The 21,735-nt window shown below is 42.2% G+C and overlaps 1 protein-coding gene across 2 annotated transcripts; it reads left to right on the top strand.

The window, feature by feature from the left end:
• The first annotated feature begins 53 nt into the window (after positions 1-53).
• DERL1 (derlin 1) lies at positions 54-17,441 on the top strand. Of its 2 annotated transcripts, none has more exons than XM_027726998.2 (8): positions 54-623; positions 2,673-2,784; positions 5,922-5,986; positions 8,560-8,586; positions 10,544-10,639; positions 11,318-11,370; positions 12,497-12,607; positions 13,673-17,441. In XM_027726998.2, the coding sequence occupies exons 1-8, from the start codon at positions 471-473 to the stop codon at positions 13,809-13,811; spliced, it is 756 nt and encodes a 251-aa protein (XP_027582799.1). In that variant the 5' UTR covers positions 54-470; the 3' UTR covers positions 13,812-17,441. The 2 variants fall into 2 exon arrangements, with proteins under 2 accessions (XP_027582799.1, XP_027582800.1); XM_027726999.2 differs by lacking the exon at positions 54-623 and adding an exon at positions 882-994.
• Positions 17,442-21,735: the final 4,294 nt, after the last annotated feature.

The following is a 21,735-nucleotide window of genomic DNA, read 5'->3' as shown; positions in this document are numbered from 1 at the left end:
TTGTAGTTCCCCTCGCACGGTTGGGGAGCGGAGCGCGGTCAGCGCCGCGCAGTGAATAAAGTGGAGTGAAAACGTCGCGTCCCCGCAGGCAAAGCTGTTTATAACGCAGTGCGCGGGGTCACTCAGAACACGGGTTTTCCAGCGGGACTGGCTACTGGTTTCCTCTTGCCCCCCGCCTCATAAGCGCCGCTCCAGGCGGGGCCACTGGCGGACTCGGCGCTACTGTCACCCGGGTCGTTCCCGCTCCACCCCCGGGGCGGGACTGCGGGCGGCCGAGGCGGGGCCGGAAGCGGCGGCGGCGGCTCGGCCGAATTCGGTGGCGCCACGTCTGGCTCGGGGCTCCCTCGGTGCCCGACAGGCGGCGGCGGCGGCGCAGCCGGACCCTCGTCTCGCCTTTCCCTCAGCGGTTGGTTCGTGGCGAGGCCTCAGCGGCAGCAGCGGCGGCAGCGGCCGGGCGCGGCGGCGGCGACATGTCGGACCTGGGGGACTGGTTCCGGAGCATCCCGCTGATCACCCGCTACTGGTTCGCCGGCTCCATCGCGGTGCCACTCGTGGGCAAGCTGGGCCTCGTCAGCCCCGTCAGCCTCTTCCTCTGGCCCGACGCCTTCATCCACCGCTTCCAGGTACGGGCCGCACTACCGCTCCCGGCGTGCCCCGTGGCGCCCGCGCCATAGGGCAGCGGGGCCTGGCGCGCGCTCGGCCTTCTGGGAGTTGTAGTGCGAGGCCGCGCCGGGGCTGCGGGCGGGGCCGGCGCTCTCCCCGGGCCTCGCGGCCTCGCACCGGAACAGCGCTCGGGGGTCGCCGGGGGCGACCAGAGCCCCTCCGGCGGGAGCCGAGCCCTCCTTCTCGCTTAACCCGTGCAGGATTAAGGGCCCGGGTTTAGCCCGTGCTGTGCTCGCAGGGCCCGGGCGGCGGTGCCTGACCCTGCCAGAGTGACAGTGACAGAGGGCTGTGGCGCCTGGCAGCCCCGCAGTTCGTCTTGTGTCTCATTCTGGTGTGTTTTTCCCTAATTTTTTTGTGGGAGTTGTTCTGGCTGGCGCTGGTTGTTGTGCCGAGGCACTCTGTGACCACAAAACCCGTGGCTGTGGCTTCAGGTGGCTCTGTGTGACCGTGTGGGTGTGACTGCGGGAGCAGAGGTGACAGTCAGCTGTGCAAACGTCCCAAACCGTGGGTGGCTCTGGGGACTCGGGCAGAGCTACTGGAGAGACATGGAGCTCCTGGAGCGGGTCCAGCGGAGGGCAACAAAGATGATTAAGGGACTGGAGCATCTCTCTTATGGGGAAAGGCTGAAGGAGCTGGGCCTGCTCAGCCTCGAGAAGAGGCGACTGGGAGGGGGCCTTATCAATACATATAAGTATCTAGAGGGAGGTGTCAAAGGATGGAGACAGACTCTTCTTGGTGACACGTAATAGGAGACAGGAGGCAATGGTCAGAAACTGATGCACACGAAGTCCCACCTGAACGTGAGGAAGAAAGAACAACTTTACTGTGCGAGTGACTGGACACTGGAACAGACTGTCCAGAGAGGTTATGGAGTCTCCCTCGCTGGAGATACTCAAGAACTGTCTGGATGCAATCCTGTGCAATGTGCTCTAGGATGACACTGCTTGAGCAGGAAGGTTAGACCAGATGACCCAGTGTGGTCCCTTCCAACCTGACCCATTCTGTGATTCTGTAAAAAAGTGCATCTTTTGCACCTTCTGGCTTGGAATTTGAAAAAGCTTCTGCTTGGGATTGTCAGCTTCTGTGCGTAGGTACGGGTCACACAAACTAACAACTAAAACCCTGAGGTGTCAGATGTAGAGTGCATTAGCAATGTCAAAAGTGTTCACAAGCTGGACGTAGTATTTTTCCTTGCATTGTGATGCTACAAGTTCAGTGTTTTGCTATGCAGGTGTATAGCAGGAGAGGACTCATTGGATGAACAGAAGATGAAGGAATAGGAAAGATCTTGACCTTTACATTTCTATTATATTTGCTCATTATATCTTCAGTGCAAAAGGCTGAGTGTGAAAAAAAAGTTTAAAAGATTGCTCTAGGAGGGACCGTCCATGTATCGTCCCCAAAATTTAATAGCTTAGATGACTGTTTTCCCTCTAGTTTTGTTATTTCTCCTGGAACTGTGATGTTCAGGATCCTAATACTCTGTTTGGAACTGTTGCTGCTTAGGGAGCTCAATTATGAATGGCCACTTTCTGTCCTTGCTGTGTGCTGCCATGCAGTTGGCTGTGTCCACTATTGATTGTTGGGAAGCTCTATAGCAGGTCTAAAATGCTCAGAGCAGCGTGTGCTGTCTGGAATGGTACACTAAAGACTGTTGTGTGAGTTGCTTGGCCTCTGTTCAGCAGGGAAGAATGGGGTTTGTGTGGATGCTTTTAGAACAGTGTAGCATCCTTTTGCACTGCAGTAAAGAGTCAGTACTGCAAAGATGTAATGAAAGCAATCTGGGAAGCTTTGTGTGATTTCTGTTGTAATCTTAACAGTTTTGCTTATCAGATTAAAAAAAACCCCACACCTGTAAAAGCTGCTGAAGCAGCAGGAATTGATACTTGAACTGTTTTTAATCTTTCCTTGATCTTCCAAGTAATTGATAATGAATGGAAACAAAAAACCTGTGCATATGAGTTCATTCTACAGTATATGAATATATCTTTCTCTTTTGATTTGGACAGATCTGGCGGCCGATAACGGCAACTTTCTTCTTCCCAGTGGGACCTGGAACAGGATTTCTCTACTTGGTGAATTTGTATTTCTTGTATCAATATTCATCACGATTAGAAACAGGTATGTTATCCATTAATTTTTGTGCATGTGGTGAGCTCTACCTGAAGCTGATACAGGTGGCTCATCTCTGTGCCAGCTTACGTTGGTCAGTGTGAAACTGCTCCAAAAACTGGTTTTCTGGGACTGGTGCTTTCCCTTGGCCATTTAGGATCTGAACTTGATACTTATTTCAATAGGAGGGCCTGGTGCTTTTGGTTGTTGGATTTCAGGGAGTGAGACAGACTAAATGATATTACCTCTGTTTTCTTGTTTCTGGTGTCCTCTGACACAGAAGGATGTTAGAGCATATGTAATAAAGGGTATATCCATTGGAAGAAAATAACATCAGTTTTTCCTCTTTTTATTAGGGATGCTTTCTTGTGTTATATTCTGGCTTGTGTTGAATTGAGAGATACCTTCTACAAATGAAATTTGAAATATCGTTCTTCCAAACAGATACATGGAAAAGTTAAGGGACTAGTAGGATTTTTAGTTAAGGAGAAAAATTCAGTGGAAGAAAGGAGATCAGATAATGGATCATTTCTCTCAAAAAAAGTGATTGTTGTTGCAAGGTAGCTTCAAAACTAGTTTTATTTTGCACTGCACCATTCATTAAAGCTAGACAAAATTTGTTTCAGTTGAAGTAAGTAATAAAAGTGTTTTCAAAGCCAAGCTCCTCCTGGAAGCCTTTGAACAAGAATTTCAGTATAATTCTAATGGAGTCATAGAACTGATGGTGATGTTTGAAAAGTCCCACAGTAAAGAGATCCCTGGTAGACCTGCCATCCAGAGACTATTGTGGAACCCCATTTAAGTCTTAAGAAGAGTAGCAGGGAAAGGGAGGAGTGGTGCCAGATTGTATTTGGTTGTTTTCTTAGTGAAAGAAAGTAGTAGTTCTATAGCTAGAAATGATTCCTCCTCTGAGCCTTTCTGCAGTAGATTATGAACATGTGAGAGTGGCAGTTCAACCATTCTACCAGGCAAAGCCAGGTGTAGGAAGAGTTCCTGGTTAATAGATGCAAATTAAGACATCACTGAATGGACATACACTGAGAAAATTCTGGAGTTGTCTCTGCTGTGGCACAGGTCTCATGAAAGGAAATAAATTCTTTCAGCAGTAAATTCCTGCTGTGCAACACATATGAATTTTGAAACTGGAAAGTCAGCTGTGTTGTTGTTTGAACCAATGCATTTCTTTTTTATTACAGTCATTTTTCTGGTTATAAATTAAGTTATTGTTTAGATTGGCCCTTCTTTCTGTGAAAAATGCTGGAATCCTTCTACATGTGGGAGGTATATAAGTTGCTGATAATGTTTACAGGTGGAAATCAGTTTTGGTCTATGCCTCCTTTTGTCTATGAAACTGAGGAAGTGAAACTTCTATTTTCAGCGTTGTACATTTTTTTTGAGTGTACACTGGTGCTGCATGCCAGCTTCAAATTTAGTTGTCAGAAATGTCCATATGGATTTGTACTGTGCTTGTGCTTTTGTAACAAGCTGACCTGTAGCTTCCTGAGGAAAGGGAGATTGATGTGGTTTTGTTTTGTTTGGGTTGGTGAAGAACATAACAAATATCAACAGAGAAAGAAGAATATGAAAAGTTCACTCTCCAACAGTATGAATGATGAGATTATGAGTCTGCAGCTCTTTCCAGATGACTGGATTATACCCTGGGCCTTACAGAAGGACCCAGTGGAATAGAGCTCAACCTATAGCTGTGTTGAGCTTTCTGGCATCTGTAGTTCAATTTTCTTAGATATTCATTGAAAAGTCAACTTAAATAGCTTGTCTAATATTCTTGTTAGCAGACTCCTAGATAATGAGAAGTGAAAAAACTTAAGGGAATAATAATAACTTTGATTTCTTCCTACTCTGGAGGGTTTCCTGAGCTGGTGTTTCTGCAGCCTTAGTCAGCTTCTTCTCTTTTCTTGTTTCTATTTGTTTGTTGTATAGCAACAGTGAGGAGACAACTTCAGTTTATGCATTTCTTCAACTTTAAAACTTTCCAATATATTTCTCTAAGTGTTTTTTTTCCTGTCATGTAATTTGCATGGCTGAACTTAAATAATAAACTTAAAATTGTTATTTTAGTAATTTTGTTTTACATAGGCTATTCTAAAAAACTATCGCTTAAAAATAGGTTTTCTTCCTTTACATTTTTTGGGACATGTAAAATACTTGTAGGAAGCCAAATAGTGCTAACATGAAGCAATAGCCTTCTTTCTAGGCCTTTTGATGTTTAATTATGAGCATGTAATTCAGCTTGTCTGTGGTGCACTGAGTTTGTCAATGGTCTGGGTCTTTTGCAACAACATTCTCAGGCTTTCCTTGCCTGCCTGGGACTCTGTGAAAGTTGATGGGAGTCTTGCACAGGTGTCGAGGTCTGTGTCAGCTTTTTGCCACACTTTGCAAGAGTGAGAGCCTCAAATTTTCATGTTTGCAAGGAGTTTGCAAGGAGTTGTTTTAACTCTTGTCTCTGCCAGGTCACAAACCCAACTGGGCATCTAAAGATAATTTTGTGTAGTATGACCTGCAGGGAATGTTGCTTTTTTTGTTTGTTTGTTTGTTTGTTTCCACTGTCCTCAAAAAACTGACAGGTTTGAAATGGGAAATTAGCTTAGAAGAAGGAACAGAATGTGCTGCAAGTGTGTACCTTCCTTGTCATGGATGCTATTTTTTTTCTGGAGTGTAAAAACTGTCATATCTCTTGAGTCTGACTAGATGATGCAAAGAGGTTGCAATTTGCCTAAGTGAGGGCTGTTTTTCACATGACTCAGTCATTGTGCTTAATGTCTCTGCCTTTGCTGTGCACGTGTATTTTCTTATTCTGTCTTTCTGACTGGCAGTTTCATATGAAGGATGAGGTCTAACTCCATTTTGAAGGCTTATGTAGTTAAAACCACTTATCTCCAGAGTCAGTGTGTTCTTTTTGAGTATAGACACTGCAGTAGGCTGTCTTATTTTTCAATCCGTAGGTTGTTCTATTCTAAGGCTTTTTAAAATTTAAAAAAAAATAAATTGTAAACCACAGACTGCATGTAAAGCAACCGTTAATAACTAAGCTGTTCTTAGACTCCAAAAAGTAAAAGTAAAAAAAAGTTGTCTTAATTTCTTATCAAAATTTCAGTACCATTCCTGATAATTCTTTTTGTTTACAGGTGCTTTTGATGGAAGGCCAGCAGATTACATGTTCATGCTGCTGTTTAACTGGATCTGCATTGTTGTATCCTTCTGCTCATCATCAAATTTGAGAATATTTTGGTTCTCCTGTTTCTGCCTTAAGTGTGTTCAAAGACTGGGTTTTATCAAGGAACAGTTTTGAAATGTAGCAAATGTTCACAGGCGAGTTTGTAAGTGTGTAATCTTCCTGGAAAGGTAGTGGCTTGCAGGGAGAACACTAATAAACGTGCTGATAGGGGTATGTAGTCTGGGGACTAGAGTTCTGCTTACATAAAGCTCAGCTCATGTTGTGTGTTGCTCGTGCTTCCGTGGTGTTCTCTCTATCACTTCACTGAGCTGCTTTTGTGGGTTGCTGTGTGAGCTAAGAGTGAATTTAGTGTGTTCAAGCTGCTGTGTGCAGATAGGACTGATCACTGCCACTCCCTGAAATTCAGGTCCCTCATGGAGAGGTCCTTTACATGCTGAGTAAAAGTCATCTCTGAAAGCAGCGTTGTGATACCCGAACTGAGCCAGCTTCCTGAAAAATATGGGCTTGTTGGTTTGAGAATGCTGGGAAACACTTTTTCCGTGTGCTGTTCTATCTGAATTTTATTTTAGATCTTGAATACAAAACTGGGAGGACTTGCTGATAAACCAGGTAGTTGTGCTACCATTCAGGGATTTTTAGAGGCTGGAGAAGTGGGCTGCTCAGGAATGAAGCTCTGTAAAGGGAAGTGCAGAGCCCTGCTCTTGGCAAGGAGCAGCCTCAGGCAGCAGAGCAGACTGGAGACTGGCAGTCTGCAGAGTATCTTCCCGGAAAGGCCCTGGGTGTCCTGCTGAACACCGAGGTGACCATGAGCCAGGAATGTGCCCTTATGACAAAGGTGGCCACCGGCATCCTGGGCTGTGTTAGGCAGAGCATTGCCCCCAGGTTGAGGCAGGTGATTGCTCTTCTCTGCTCAGCCTTTGAGAGATATATGGGGGGCTGCATCCGGCTCCAGGTTCCCGAGTACAAGAGAGACATGGACATAATGCAGTGAGTCCAGTGAGAGATCATGAAGATGATTAAAGGGTTGGAGCATCTGTCACATGAGGAGAAGCTGGGAGAGCTGGGCTTGTGCAGCTTGGGATGTCTTATTATAGAATCATATGTAGTTTGGATTGAAAGGTCCTTAGTCCAACCTCCCTACAGTGAGCAGGGACATCTTCAACTAGATCAGGTTGCTCAGAGCCCTGTAGCCTGACACTGAATGTTTCCGGGGATGGAACATCCACCACCTCTTTGGGCAACCTCTGTCAGTGTTTCACCACCCTCATTGTAAAAATTTTCTTCCTTATACCTAATCTAAATCAACCTTCTTTTAGTTTAAACCGTTACCCTTTTTCCTAATGCAACAGACCTTACAAAATGCTCTGTCCCAAACTCTCTCAGCCTTTCCCTATAAGAGAGATGTTCCATCCTCTGATAATTGGAGATGGACCACTCCAAGAGGTCCATGTCTTTTGTGTGCTGAGGACTCTGTAGCTGGACACCAGTTCCACAAAATGAAGCACATTTAAATGTAAGAAAGACCCCCTTTTACTGTAAGGGCAGTCAAACACTGACAAGGCTGTGGAACCTCCATCCTTGGAGATGCTCCCATTCTGTCTGTGCTGTTGCTGCCTCCTTGTAGCAATTTGTGGTGGCACAGCACATGGAAAAAAAGGAGCAATGACATCAGAGTAGTCAGGAGAGCTAGTGTGTAGAAATGCCTTATCAATAGATTATCTCCAGTTGCATTCCACTCTGTGGAGGGAATTGCTATTCCTGCTGGTCCTGTTGAGCCACAACAGTAACAATGTGCTGTTAGTTATGTTGTTACAAAGATGAGGGTTTTCTTTATGATTGCAGGTTGTTGACTGTGAGGTATTAGAATGAATCTAATTGTGACTTGACTTTCAAACTGGTCATTTAAAAGCTTCCAGTTGCTTGTTCCCTATGTGATGTAAGAGCAGCCTGGATCCATGGTCTGGGAAAAGGGTGGGTGTCATTTTATGTGTACTCATGAACTGCTAAAAGCATTCTGATCATAGCAAAATCCCTCAGTGATTCTTTCTACTCAGCAGTCACTACAACAGATCCTTTGGGCTCCAAGGTGGGAGAGCAGTATTAAAAGCCTGCATTGATGCACTTCAAGAAATTATTTCTTTTCTATGACTCATTGGCAATGTATTGGGGTTTTCTCATGACCTGGTATTTCTTTAGCTAGAAACCCAAAATTTCAGTGTTGAAGTAATGAAAGAATCCAGCGGTTAAACTTGTAATGTGCTCTTATGCAAGCAAGGACTGATTGAGTTTGTAGTTAACCAGTTTCCATCAGGGAGGAAAGGCCAGTGCATGTCAGCCCTCAGGGTAATGACTGGAGGTGGGAGCTTGAAAGGCTACCAAAAGGCAATTACTGAAACTAAGTGTGTAAGTCTCTAGATCGTTGGATGTTTTTATTTTTTTACCCAGTGTTTAACTTAAAACAGTGTTCCTGTGTAGTACTATTTTAAACATTAAAGGCCTTTGCATGTGTGTTCAGTGTGTCTGCACCTTCTTTTTATTATCTTAGTCTGTCAGGTTTTGCTGTATTTTCCTTAATGGTGCAATGACAGATAACTGGCTTGGCAATGGACATGCAGGTAAGTGCAGTGCCCTTTCTTAAATAATAATTTTGAGGAACTTTATGACTACTTAATAACTTTATAGAGAGCATTATCGACTTAACTGCAGAACAATGTTAAGCTAGTCTGGTTCAGTTTATATCAGAATGGACTGCTGTGTGTGTATTGTTAATTTTTTAGTTCAGGTTAGCCTCAGCTGATGGCATAAGCCTGAATCTGACTGTCACACCTAACCCAGTTAGGGAATGAAAATTGACTCATTGTACAGTCAGGAAGTGTTCAGCCTTTTACTAAAATGGACACAAGATGTCACCTCTGCGCTGTTTCCTTTAATGAAAGTGGATCTCCATTCTTACTTTTTTATTTAAAAATGATTCTTGGGTTCATTCATCTTCTCAAATTTAGTGTGCCTTTTACTTGCCAATAGAAGATCTTTTTATGAAAAACACAACTTCAGATTGAGATCAGAACTGTGAAGTGCAAAATCCTCACAAGAATGATTAAGATAGTGGTGTAAATTTTTGATGAGGTAGTTCTTATCACCCCAAATATTAAAGGGGAAAATTGGGAAGTGTGTCTTGGACACAGCAGAGTATAAGTATCTTCAGCCTGCCTCTGCTGTTCTCTCCTTATCTTTATCTGTCCCCATCACCTAAAGCCTGCACCAGTATCTGTAGTATTTTGTACAAAATTATTTTAGCATTTTTGGATCACTTATCAGGCTCTCCTGGTAGACAAAACCAAAAATCTCTAGTCAGGACTGAGTTCTGTTATTCGCGCTTAAAATTTTCTTTGCTGTGGGGAAGACATCACAAAATTTTACAAAAGCATGCTGCAGTCACCCATACATTGTATGAATTTTAGACTGATTGTGTTGATTTGTACATTTTAAAATAGGTACTTAAAATGTTTGGTTTTTTTTAAACTGGATACAAACTATTGCTTAAAAGAGAATCAGTTGTTTGACGTACAAACATGGTTTTCTTAAAAAAATGGGGGTTTTTTGATTGTGTTTAGTGGCCTTACTTGAAATTGAGAAGATAGAGTAGGATAGCTGGCACTATTCCTATGTCAAATGCTTTCAGAAATTAGATATTCCACTGTTTTTCCAGTAAAATGAAAAGAGTTTTACTAAAGACCCTAAAGTGCTCATGTGGTGAGTCAGAGTGCTGGTGCACACGCGTGGGGCTTGTGGAAGGCTGGGCTGGTAGTGGTGTGCCAGCGTTAATGTGGAACCTGTTGGATAGAAACTCCCCTGAAGGGATGAGTTTCAACCTCTTCTAAACACAGGAGCTGGTTCATAGCATTCAGCCAGTTCATGGAAATGTTGCTGGTGCAGTCTGCCTTCAGAAATCATCAGATAGCTAAATAGTGCTTTGTATTTCTTCACTAGAAATAGTCCAATCACCTAATATGCAGTCACAGTAAGGAAGTGTTTGAAACAGTCTCACCTCCTGGTGTGGAGTGCGGGTTATCTCCAAGCTCTACCAAGGCAGCTTTGCCAAGGCTGGCTGCAGTGCCCTGAAATGGTGATTTACGGGTGCCCCTTCCTTCTGAGGTGCTCATAGGTGGCAGTTCAGTGGAGTAACTGTTTGGGTTAGTGCCCTGGAAGTTATTGTGGCACTGGTCCATGGCTGGCTCTGCTGTAGGTGTCCTACCAGGCAACTGGGAGCAAAGGAGTTCTCCACAGCTGCTCTTTCACTTGGTGCAGGTTGGAGCCCTTTGCTTTGGCATGGTCTTGCAAAAGAGAATGACCCAAGTAGGTTCTCCTCCTTAGCTTTCTCAATGGCTTTTTTACGGATCTCTGACACATGGTGGCAAAGCTTCTGGGGCAGTCTGTAAAGACTTTACTGACATACCATGCTTACAAGCCACTTTTGAAGGTTATAGCTCCTGCTGCCTGTTTAAGTTTCTTTAGTTTCTGTGAAAGTGTTTGTAACTGTTTGCCTTTTTTATTTCTTTCTTAACATTGCAGTTGCTGATGATTCCACTCATCATGTCAGTACTTTATGTGTGGGCCCAGCTGAACAGAGACATGATTGTATCGTTTTGGTTTGGAACAAGATTTAAGGTATGTCAGGCAGGATATTGGAAAGGTTCCTGCCCATAAGATGCATATGTAGGGGGTGAGGGGCAAAATATAAATATTTTCTCTTATTAAAGATGTTCCACACTTTTACATAGCTGTATACTCTTTGAGATGCAGCAAAGACAAATTTCTTCGTGGTTTTCCATGTGGTGTTACTTAGTGTGGCTTTACTGAAAAGATGTCCTGACAACTGAAATTCATCATTCCGAAAAGAAAAAATTCCTGATAAACATTAGCCTGGATAAAAGCTGAATGTAGTGACAAAATGCTGATACTTTAAATTGTTGTTTCCTGGGTGACCTTGTCTGTTTCTGCCAGGTCTCGTAGTTGAAACTCTTTTGATCATTGTTTCAAGAGCTTTTGAAAGTCGGAAACTTTAGGACTTTGTTCCAGATACAAGCATGCTGTGGAACATGGGGGCAAAAGGCATGTCTACTTATAATGCTTAAATGAGTATGTTTTGTCTAAAAATGTTAGTCTTCACTCACTTTGGAGTATCTTCCCTTGTAGGTTGAATCTCTTTCAGTTAATAGATCAGGATTTGTGTAATGCCTAATATGTTGAGATTATGATCATGCTCATTAGTGCAGTGGGAAGTTGAGAGCAGGTTTACCTCCTTAACTTGTACTTACAACTTCTCTTCACTGCATTCCTTTTCAGGCCTGTTACCTCCCATGGGTTATTCTGGGATTCAACTACATCATTGGTGGATCGTATGTATTTACTTCTATGGCAAATTTGAAGTTATAAAAGCTTTTAGAGCTATTTAATTTGCTGCTGAATTTAGAAGTAATATTAAAATAAGCTTAAAACCGTATAATGTGACTGATAATGCCTAGTATCACGTGGTGATGATTTAAGATAAAAGCAAAGAGGTGTGCATGTGAGAACTAGAGAATGTAGATGAAGGGAAAGTAATAAGTTTGTTTTATTTTCTAGTGACTGTATGTGTTAGGCCTTTTCCATGCTATAAAAGTAACACACAGTAAAGAAAGATGTCATTCATGTGACTAGCCATCATTACTGGTTTTAGAAACAAAGTTAGCTTGCCTCTGACAGTGCTGTTACTTCTTTCCCTCCCAGTCTTGTCTATCCTGATCTTTTTTCAGTTTGTGAAACAAGTGAAAATGGAAATAAGTCCACAGAGTGCCGTATTAGCACTTGATGAAGTCTTTGGTCTGTCTTGGGTTTCTTTGAGTAAACTCCATGATGCAGAATTCCCCTCTCTGTGCACAGTCTGTCTTATTGGTGCCCTGCATTGGCTGGGGCCTCTTGGTGCCGCTGTAACACAATTAGTGACAATAACAAGTTTGAGGTTGAGTTATAAAAGGAGGAGATAGCACAGCAAAACCAAATTCCCTGTTCTGGCTGTGCCTCCTACTGACTCATCCGTCACTTGTGAGAACTGCTTGCTGTTAGATACCTGCTGTTTCTATGCATGACAGAAGATACTCAAGGGCCTCCAGTCAGCTGTGTTTTTGTAAAATTGGGAACAAAACAGCTCAGTACAGTGGGAGACAGGTTGTCCAGTGAAAACAGCACTAACTTCTCTAGCTCTGCAGACTATTATTTTAGGCACTAATAGCTGTACGGTCTAATTCCCTGATGTAAATAAGTATTTAATTGCATTTTCAGTACAGACTGTAGAGAAGGCTTGGAAGTGTTGGCACAGAAAGTTGACCCTTCTAAAGAATTGGCTGCAAAATGCTGAGAGAAGGGAAATTTTTTGTGTCTCACAGCCCTGGCAATGCCCGTGGCAGGTGAACACAAGGTGATCACTCTTATTTTCGGAGAAGACAGCATGTAAAACAATTCTTTTTTTTTTTTTTTGCTTTACAGAGTCATCAATGAGCTGATAGGAAATCTGGTTGGACACCTGTATTTCTTCTTAATGTTTAAATATCCAGTGGATTTGGGAGGAAGGAATTTTCTGTCCACACCTCAGTTCCTGTAAGTGACCTTATTCTTTACCTCACTGTTTGTTTGGTTCAATTTTTTTGTATGATTCATCAGACATATATTTGCTGGGATTTTAAAGTGTAAAATACTTTGCTAAATCAACCTGCTTTAGACTATCATGTTGACTGAGCTGATGAGTCATCAAAAATATTGAGTTTCTTTTAAACGGTCCATGTGAGAGTTCTCTTACCTCTCTGGATGACTTATGTCCTTTGCCCACTCTTAAAAGTGAGAGTGAAAGTCATAGTTCTGCTAGTGAATTGAGCTGTAATAAAGAGAACTCCCTAACAATTATCAGATGGTATTAAAAAAAAAGTTTTATCCTGTAAGTCATCTTTTTTCTGTATTCCCATGTATCATTACAGTAGCTACCAGTTCAGCAATGTCTAACAATAATGGGAGTCAGCTGTAGACTTGTTCAGGACTATAATATGATTCTGCTCACCTTAACTGAGACTGCAAGTCTGAAGTGCTTTTTCTTGTGATGTGTTCCTTGTTTTGGCATTGAAATACTACAATCAGAAGCCTAAGTTTTTAGCTGCAATTGTCCTTATCCTCATCCTTTTGGGCTGTAAATCTATCAAACTTTAGTTAGAAACTTTCTCTATCAAACGTTAGCTAAAACTCAGTTAACCCTCTTCATAGCATAAATTGTTGAATTACAGTTATACTTTGTGTACAGATTTTAATCAGTAGGGAAGCTTTATATTCTAATTCTATGTTTGCAAGCCTGTCTAGTAAATCTAATTTTCTATAAGGATTAGAAGACAAGATCGTCTTTAAAAATGTCTTTCAAGGTGGTAACAGCTCTGAAAGTGCCATCAGTCTTGTTGGATATGTGCAATTCTCTTGATTCCCAGAAATGGAAGTTTCCCTGTATTCCCATTTCTCAGTGTGCTGAGGGCTTAGATTTGGACAGGATTCTCTGAAGTTCTACTGTGAAAAGCCAGTTTTATTGCAAAGTCTGTCAGCTAAAAGGAAGTGCACGGAAAAGTAGTCTGTCATTTACCCCCAGGGTACAGCTGTTTCTGTAACTCCTCTTCTGGTTGGTCCTAGTTACCGCTGGCTGCCAAATAGGAGAGGGGGAGTGTCGGGGTTTGGTGTTCCTCCTGCCAGCATGAGAAGAGCTGCAGAAGATCAGCAGGGTGGTGGAAGGCACAACTGGGGCCAAGGTTTCCGACTAGGTGACCAGTGAAGAACTCCTGCCCTTGGAAAACATCAACTCTTCGGTTTTAACTGGATGTAGAACCGACCCTTCCTGGTGCAGAGCATGCCTAAAGAACTGAGCTCTCTGTAATACTCTTGGATTTAACTGATTAGAAGGAATGTTTCTGGTTCAAGAGAAAATTAAAAACTCCAGAAGGAAAAAAATGTAGATCTTGCTCCAGGTTAGCCAGTAGTGTCCAATTTGATTCTGCCATTAAAAATAAGCCTTCTTTATACAGTATTGTCTGCCTGTAACAACAGGATCCATTGGCTGTCTTGTTCCATCATGTGATGGAACAAGCTGATGGTGTTCTATCTCACCTGGTATGTTAAAACTTTGCTGACCATGGTAAAATAAGGATCCAGTGTGAGGCAGATGGCTCAAACAAGCCCCTAAGTTTAGGAAGCTGACCTTTTCCATAGCTGTGTTAAAGTCCCAGGTTCTTTGGAGACATTATTTTAGTGATATCTCTCTGCTGCATTCATAAAGCAAATTGCAAATGTTTCATTTCTGTTATTAAGCTATGTTTTGAGGAGAGTTTTTATCTTGCTGTGCAGCATTTGTCTGATCTGCTACATCATGGGCTGGGCAAGCCCAAGAACTAGAGGGCTTTTGTTTGAAATGTCAATAACAGATATTCACAGAATTGAAATCTCTGAACTCTTCATAGCATGTTACAAGGCTTGTTCTGTTAAAACTGAAATTGTCTGGCTTTTTTTTTTTCCCCCTAAGATCTGTGAATTCCTGGCTTCAAGGTTTCTGTTTTGATTGCCAAATTGGGTAGCATAAATACTGCTTAAACTAGAAAATGTAACATATCATTGTGGTTAATACAAAGGGTACTGATTGCAGCATTGTTTAACTGAATCTTCATCTTTCTCTTAAAAGCTTTAAGACATCAAAGAATCAAAGCTGGAAATAATTTTTTGCAGGGTCAAGATACAATAGAACAGATTGTTTTACTGCAGGACTCTTTCATTGTCAAATAAGAAATTGTGTACACTGTTTATTAGTAGCTGTACTTTTTTTTTGTAAAAAATTATTACATGGAAAAGGGAATGATTCTGTACAGTAGTTTCCTTGCACTGGGTTCCCATGGGCAGAGCACATGGCTAAGATCCAGGAATCTGTAATGCCAGCTTGTTACTGACTCGCTGCATGGACTTGAGCAAACTTCTTACTTATCCCAGCTTTCCCAGCTGTAAGGAGGACTCGTGCATGTCTCACAGCATTCTTAAAGACAGCTGTCCCTGGCCTCCCTTGGATGGAGCTGCTAGTGAGCCAGGTGAGGCTTAGGTTCACTTAAATCCAACACTTCACATAGGAACACAATTACTCAAAGCTTAACCAAGACTTCTAAGTCAGAATGTAGTTGCTCACTTTTTGTTTTATGGTTGGAGGAAGGAGAGCATTGTCACTAGGATGAGTTTCAAGTCTGACCGAATTGCCCTTTAGCACTTGTCTGTCATTTTACTGGGTAGGTAGGGCACAGAAAGCTGTTCTGCCTCAACTTAGGTATCTCAGGTAACTGTAAGTAGATGAAGTCAATCTGGGCTGAAACATTTTTATTACTGCTTTGTTTCATCACAAAAGCTGGGTTTTGAAGGTGTAAAAACTTGTAAATACTATGTGAGGGGAAGCCAAGTGGAAAATAAGCAGTCGGACTGACAGTTTTCAGCTGGCCTGCTTGAAATAAATGCATGTTCCATTTCTTCACTGCAACTCAATTATGTTGATTTGGCTCATGGAAAAATGTAGAAAACTGGTAGTGTGTTTAAGTTTTATTTTTACAGGAAGTTGGAGTTCAGCAATCACTTGCCATTTTTGTCTATTCAATGATGAGTTTTAAAGATGCTCTTGTGTCTTTCTGTGTATAAAATGGTAGGTAGAAAAGAGGAGTGCAGTGTTGTAAATACAAATTTATCATTGACCAATGGCTGATATTTGATGTGAACTTGAACAGTCTGAGAACCATAATTTTGATAGGAGTCATGGTACAGCTGGTCTTTTTAGTCATAGTAATATCACTGTGCCCAAAGCATTTGTCTTCATTTTGAGTCAGGACCCAATTGTTAAGTGAAGCTGAAGCCCTGGCACACTCGAATTGTAGAGTATCTTTGTATGGAAGGCCTGAAGGAAGGCTTGAGTGAGTGAAAGCATAGCAAAAGTAATTGTCCTGGCCCATTGCACCGTGCTGGGTTTTGCTTTTTAGTACATCCTCCTCCTCTAAATTAGGAGGAAAAGGTTAGCAAGGAATATAGACTTCTTATAAGCCTTGATTAGCTTTTGAGCTGCTTCAGGTCAATTTACTTTGTTTATGGAAAATTCACTTTCAAATTCCATATTACAAGCTCACTTTGTTACTTTCTCACTTTGTCACTTGACCTGAAGCACTGTTTGTCCTCCCACATACATTTGACAATGGCAGTCTCTTGTTAAATGAGTACCTTCTTTCTTATTTTGTACAGATAATTTCCCCTTTTTGTAATCAATTTTTGTTGGCAAAGTTTTAAATTAAAATTTTAATCTCTGTTACTGTCTCTGTTTTGTTAAATCATATTTCAGCTTAAGACAAGCCTTGTGATCTGCACATCTCTGGGGATTGTATTACAGCTGCACTGTGACACCATCTCCTGCTGTCGATAAAAGTACTCAAGAAAATTACCTGCTTTTGGGTGGGAGTCTTGTCTTCTCTGATCAGTTGCAAAATCGTAAAGGCATTTTCTTTGCCTCTGTTTATACCATGAGTTTTGACAGTCTGTGTCCTTCCTGGGCTATTTAAACACTTTACAGCTGTTTTTTGTATGCTTGATTATTAATCCTTTGTCCTCTGGGAGAAAGCGTCCTTCTACTCACCCTTAAACTTCGTGGGATTGATACAGATCACATACTTTTCCAGGGGTAAGCTTGGAATTCTGCAATACCCTCTCTGTCCAGACAGATGTGCAAAGCTGCCAGAATTCCTTTTGAGGCTCTTACCTCAACTGGTTTGGAGACAGACACATTGGGCATCCTGTGAATGACTCCTCTGGTCCTCGTTGTTCATCTGACTGCACTTCTCCTGATGGTTACCACAGTGGCATCAAAGAAAATCATGGATTTGGTGCATAAAGCACTGTGTGAATTTGTTGTGCTCCTTGAACTGGAAAGTCTTGGTCCATACTAAATACACCAGATAGAACAGTGTGGCAAGTGTGTGCCTTTTGATTTTGCTCCAGCTGCAAAAAGAGTCAGCAGAAGAACCAAGAATATGAAATCAAATGCTTCATCTTTCATTCCTATTGCTTTGTCTTGGTGATAACTCCTCTCTAAACACGGCCTGGTGATGTGGTGTTGCCAGTGACTTAATGAGAAGCTGGATCTGTTGCCATCTAATGGTCACACTAGAAAAACTGAGAGTTTAATTCTCAGAGTAGCATATTGCTTGCAATACAACGTAAGATTCTGTGTTTGTGTATCCCTGTGTACCTTATCAGGGAGGAAGACTGCTTTGCCCTGATGGTTAAGGTAGTGAGCTGGAGAGATAACACTAATTTACAGTCTGAAGCTTCTGATATAACAAGTCACCTAATGACTTTGTAATCCTGTTCTGCATCCATAAAATTAAGATGATTCATATTCTCCCTTGTTCTGTTACTACGCTTAGGGTGGTGGATCAATTTGCACTTGCTGTAGTATGGCAGAGCGCTAATTTTGGTGAAGATGTTCTCAGCATTGCCATCACCTTCACTAGTAAATGGCTTTTCTTGTTTTATGCATCTGTAGATTCTTATTTTGCCACGAATGATAGTAACAGTGTGAGTTGAAGTTCAGAATTGAGTCTATTGTGATGATTTGATTAAGTTAAAATTTGTAATGTGTGCATATTAAGCAGAAATACTTAAATCAACAAAGTGATGATGTGCTGAAATGATGAAAACACTTCAGCTGCTTGTATTTTTCAAGCACACTGTTTAGGTGATGAAAGAAATTCTTTTTGCAGCAGTGGCTCACCCTTTTATCATCTGGAACATGATCTAGGAGTGATTACACTGCTTGGGAGCAAAAGGGCATAAAAGGAGCTGTGTAACTATGGGATGCTGGCAAGGCCTCTACAGAATCCTGTTGATGTTGGAGGGGCAAAAAGTAATGATGAAACCTTAATTCTAGTGCTTCAATTTTTTATTTTGCCCCCTCCTCCAAAGGACAAAACACTTGAAAAATGCCATTAGAATCAAATCAGTTTTTAAGGCCAGGTTTCTCTGGACTACTAAACCAGCCATAAGTCTTTGTGATAAAGACCATGGCAATTGGAGGCAGTGTTTAAATCAAAACCATCAGAACCAGTCTTTTTGCATCTGCATGTTTATTTGTATGTCTTAAGGGTGTATTTAGTCCCTGCACTGGCCATGAATTAAAGGACAGCGGGTGGATCCCTTTATCAATTGTTTGATTCACTTGTCATTGTCCTGAGAGGTGTGAGAGTGCTGCCTGTGCCAACCCTTGGGCTTGCCAAGCTGCTTGTTGAATCTCCTCAGATATTCACAGAACGTTCTGAGTTGGAAGGGACCCACAAAGATCATCAAGTCCAACTCTTAAGTCAATGGCCCTTATGGGAAATGAACCCATGACCTTGGCATTATTAGCACCATATTCTAACCAATGGAGCCAACCTGCTCCCCCTTCACACTACACAGTTCAGGTCATCTTGTGGTAGGTAGGTAGGTAGGTAGTTAAATGGAGGAAGTTTCTTTGCAGTAATGTTTCCCTTTGCTTTCAAGTTAGTGTATCGGTTAGCCCTAATTAACCTGTAGGTTAATTAGGAGTTAACCGTACCAGACCCCTCAGCCTGTTTTAAAATCAGAGCTCCCTCACCTACTCCAACTGAGAAGGCTTTTTGTAGCACTTGGCTTCGTTAAGACTTGCTTGCCTGGCACTGCTCAGTGTTGGTGCTGTAAAACCTCCATCAGGCCATGGTTACAGCGTTCACTCACAGTCAAGAGGGCAGACGAAGGGGGCTGTCGTCCCATTGTCCTCCCCGCCCTGTGCTCTGGGTGGGCTGCATCTCCTTTTGGATTAGGCTGGGATTAGGCTGGAGGGGCTGCTGCCCCTCCTTTGCAGTCTCTACAGTGCTTTTCGTGCATGAAGCTGTTCATAGACAACAGAGAGGGTCTCAGATCAGTGCAATCAAAACTGGTTTTGTTGCCTGGTACTCGGGCAGAGGTGAGTGCTCATAGCCCCAGTCTGTGGGGAACAAATACTGTGATAGAGGAATGCAACTCAGGTTACATCTTTGCTTCTTTTTTTTAATGAAAGTAGTTTGTGTGTGGCAGTGGTGGATGTATGAGGTAGAGAAGCTGTTTTTTGGAGGGAAGAATAATTTAAATCAGTCAGGAAGGAATCTAAAGTTGCTGAGAAATTGTTTTTTAAGTGGACTTGAGAATGGGAAGAAAAAACATTAATCAGGGATTGTATTCGTTGATCAAAGAATGTTTTTCAAAGTGCTTTTTTTCTGCAGTATGGGCTCAGAAAATGACAGTCTCCATTCAGACCGCAAAGCAAAGAAATGCCTGTCTCTGTCCTCATGTACTGAATCCTTACTCCTACAGGGGGTGGAGGGTCAAAGGGAGACACTGCTGGGTATTTGTATCTACAACTAGACTCAGGGATAAGCCTTTGGCTAGAAGGAAGCCTTGATCATGTGCCTGCAACACCACTGTAGCTGTCTTTTTAAGGCGTTGTTTGTTGACTGAACTGCCTGTGCTTATTACTGTTAAGAATTTAAACAATTGCAGAAAGAAAAAATGGCATGTGTGTGCCTTGGGCATTGGCCTTTTTTGTTTTAGGAGCTTAAGCTAAGGAGTTAACTGTAACTGATGTTAATGTTTTGGTATTTTCACTCTGGAACTTTTACATACAGAGTAATTTTCTTAAAAGCTGATTCAAAGCTCAGGTGCTAGAGGCTTTGGGGTTTTTAATGTATAACAAGGGGAAAGTTAGTCTTCTCGTGTGTTCTGTTCTGTCTCACCCTTCTTCCCCAAGGTATGTAATTTAAGATCAAAATCTAGTTAATGTTGAAAAAGTACAGCAAAGATTCTGGGGCAGCATCAAGAAGCTTGAAGACCCCAAAGCTTTAAGCAATTGGTGGCATTGTTCTTTCAGCCCTTGTGTTGTGTAAAATTAGAAACCAGATTAAATCTTGAAGGGATTGATATTCTTAGAAGATGATTGTCAGGATCTATAAGCAGGAGTGCAAAAATTTTGCAAGAGTTCAAACTTTTGCTGAAATTAGAGGTGCTCTGGGTCATCCAACATGGGAATATTTACTTTTTTTCTATGCCACAGTTCGATCTTAGCAGTGTTCAAGTTGAAGTGCAGCCTCACTTGTTCACAGGGACGGATGTTCCTCTCTGGCTGTGTCAACATCTGGTTTGGCTTTAGCAGTACAAGTAGCACATAGCCAGGGGCAGGGGCTCACTCCCCAGGGAGACCAGCACACCTAAACACACTGAAAAAAATCTGTGGGAACTGGGTTAAGAGGAAGGAGAAAAGTGTGAGGCATGACTGACTGTGAGCTTGCTTTGTTTGACTTTCTATAGTCAGTTGTGTTGAACTGGTGGGCTTGCACAGCCCAGGAGGGAGTAGGACAGACAAGGATGACGAAGTGGCCATATTATTTTGAGGAGGCTCTGGTTTGGCCCCTCATGGGTAGTAGAGCCTTTCCCAAAGTGTTTCAGGGAAACCTGAAGATATAAACTGCTGTTCCTGAAAGCTGAAGAGGGGAAGGTGGCTCCTACTCTGCAAATAAAGGGGTAGAACCTTGGTGTGTGCAGAGGGAAGGTTCTTAGCTGGAGAGCAGACTTGTGTGTGCTTGCAGCATGTGCAAGTTTCACTGGAATAGTGTTGGAAAGAAATTGTGTTGAGGGTGGGGGGGTTTGCAACATGGGAGTAATTCATTTGTGTGATACTGCTGAGGAGGAAATGCTTCAGGTTTTTATTTCTAAAATGACTCTTCATTTAGCTTAGGAGATACAATGGGTTTTCTGTTTGCTTTTAGAGCTCAAATAAAACCTTAAAAGCTGAAATCAGAGCCTACTATTTTGATTAGGGCAAAACATTTCTGCAGCCTTTGTTTCTAAAAGTGTTGTGGTGGCAGCTTCTCACTGCAATAAAATAAAAAATAATTTTGTGACTCTTGTCTGAGATGGGGTTTGCATGTTGCAAAAATGCCTGTCTTGGATCATTGTCAACAGGTTTCTATCTCCGCTCTCTGAGCAGGAGAGGTTTAAGAACCTGTAGCTTCTGAGGAGAGAGTTTCTGCATTCATGGTGAAAGCTTCCTAGCATGTCTGCTGCTCTTATTGGGGTAGTTACAATCCCAGTTTTAGTTTTCCTTTATATTTTAGTAAGAGCAGTATTATTGCATTTAAATCTACCTTCCTTCTTTTTCATCTGAAGCTTCACTCAAAGTGTTAGGGCCTAATTTAATACTTCACAATAGCACAGGAGGAAGAAGAGGGATATTCACAGCTCTACTGCATTGTACCCACACCCACTGCCTGCATTCTGCAGAGGCAGGAAAGACTTACAGGAATCATCAGATGCCACTGCAGACTGTAAATCCTCATGAGTTTAGAAAGCCTGAGCAGGCTGGCCATGACAGCCATCGTACATAAAGAACTCCAAATGCAAACAGAAGTTGAGTCTTGATACTTAAAATCATGTGCCTGGTAGCAATATTTGATAGCTATTTATAATCTTTTCTTGCCTCCTCTACTGGCTGTCAGGCAGGCAGTAAATTACCAATCTCTCTTTTTTTATCTCTCCTGTAGGTAATAACCACTTTAATACCTCTTCCCTTGCTTACATCCATCTCTGTTTTCCAGATATCAGCTACTCATTCTCTCAGATGATCTGATGAATGGAACTAGTTA

Source organism: Pipra filicauda, unplaced genomic scaffold (genome assembly GCF_003945595.2).
Source record: "Pipra filicauda isolate LSUMZ 115617 unplaced genomic scaffold, ASM394559v2 scaffold25_size4600443_pilon, whole genome shotgun sequence".
Classification (NCBI taxonomy): Eukaryota; Metazoa; Chordata; class Aves; order Passeriformes; family Pipridae; genus Pipra; species Pipra filicauda.
Note: the sequence above shows the minus strand (reverse complement) of the source record. Positions and strands in the feature narration are given on the sequence as shown.

Coding starts and splice junctions, on each gene's coding strand:
- DERL1 (XM_027726998.2), top strand. CDS start 471: ATGTCGGACCTGGGGGACTGGTTCCGGAGCATCCCGCTGATCACCCGC. Junction 10,640..11,317: donor GGTTTGGAACAAGATTTAAG/GTATGTCAGGCA, acceptor ATTCCTTTTCAG/GCCTGTTACCTCCCATGGGT. Junction 11,371..12,496: donor AACTACATCATTGGTGGATC/GTATGTATTTAC, acceptor TTTGCTTTACAG/AGTCATCAATGAGCTGATAG.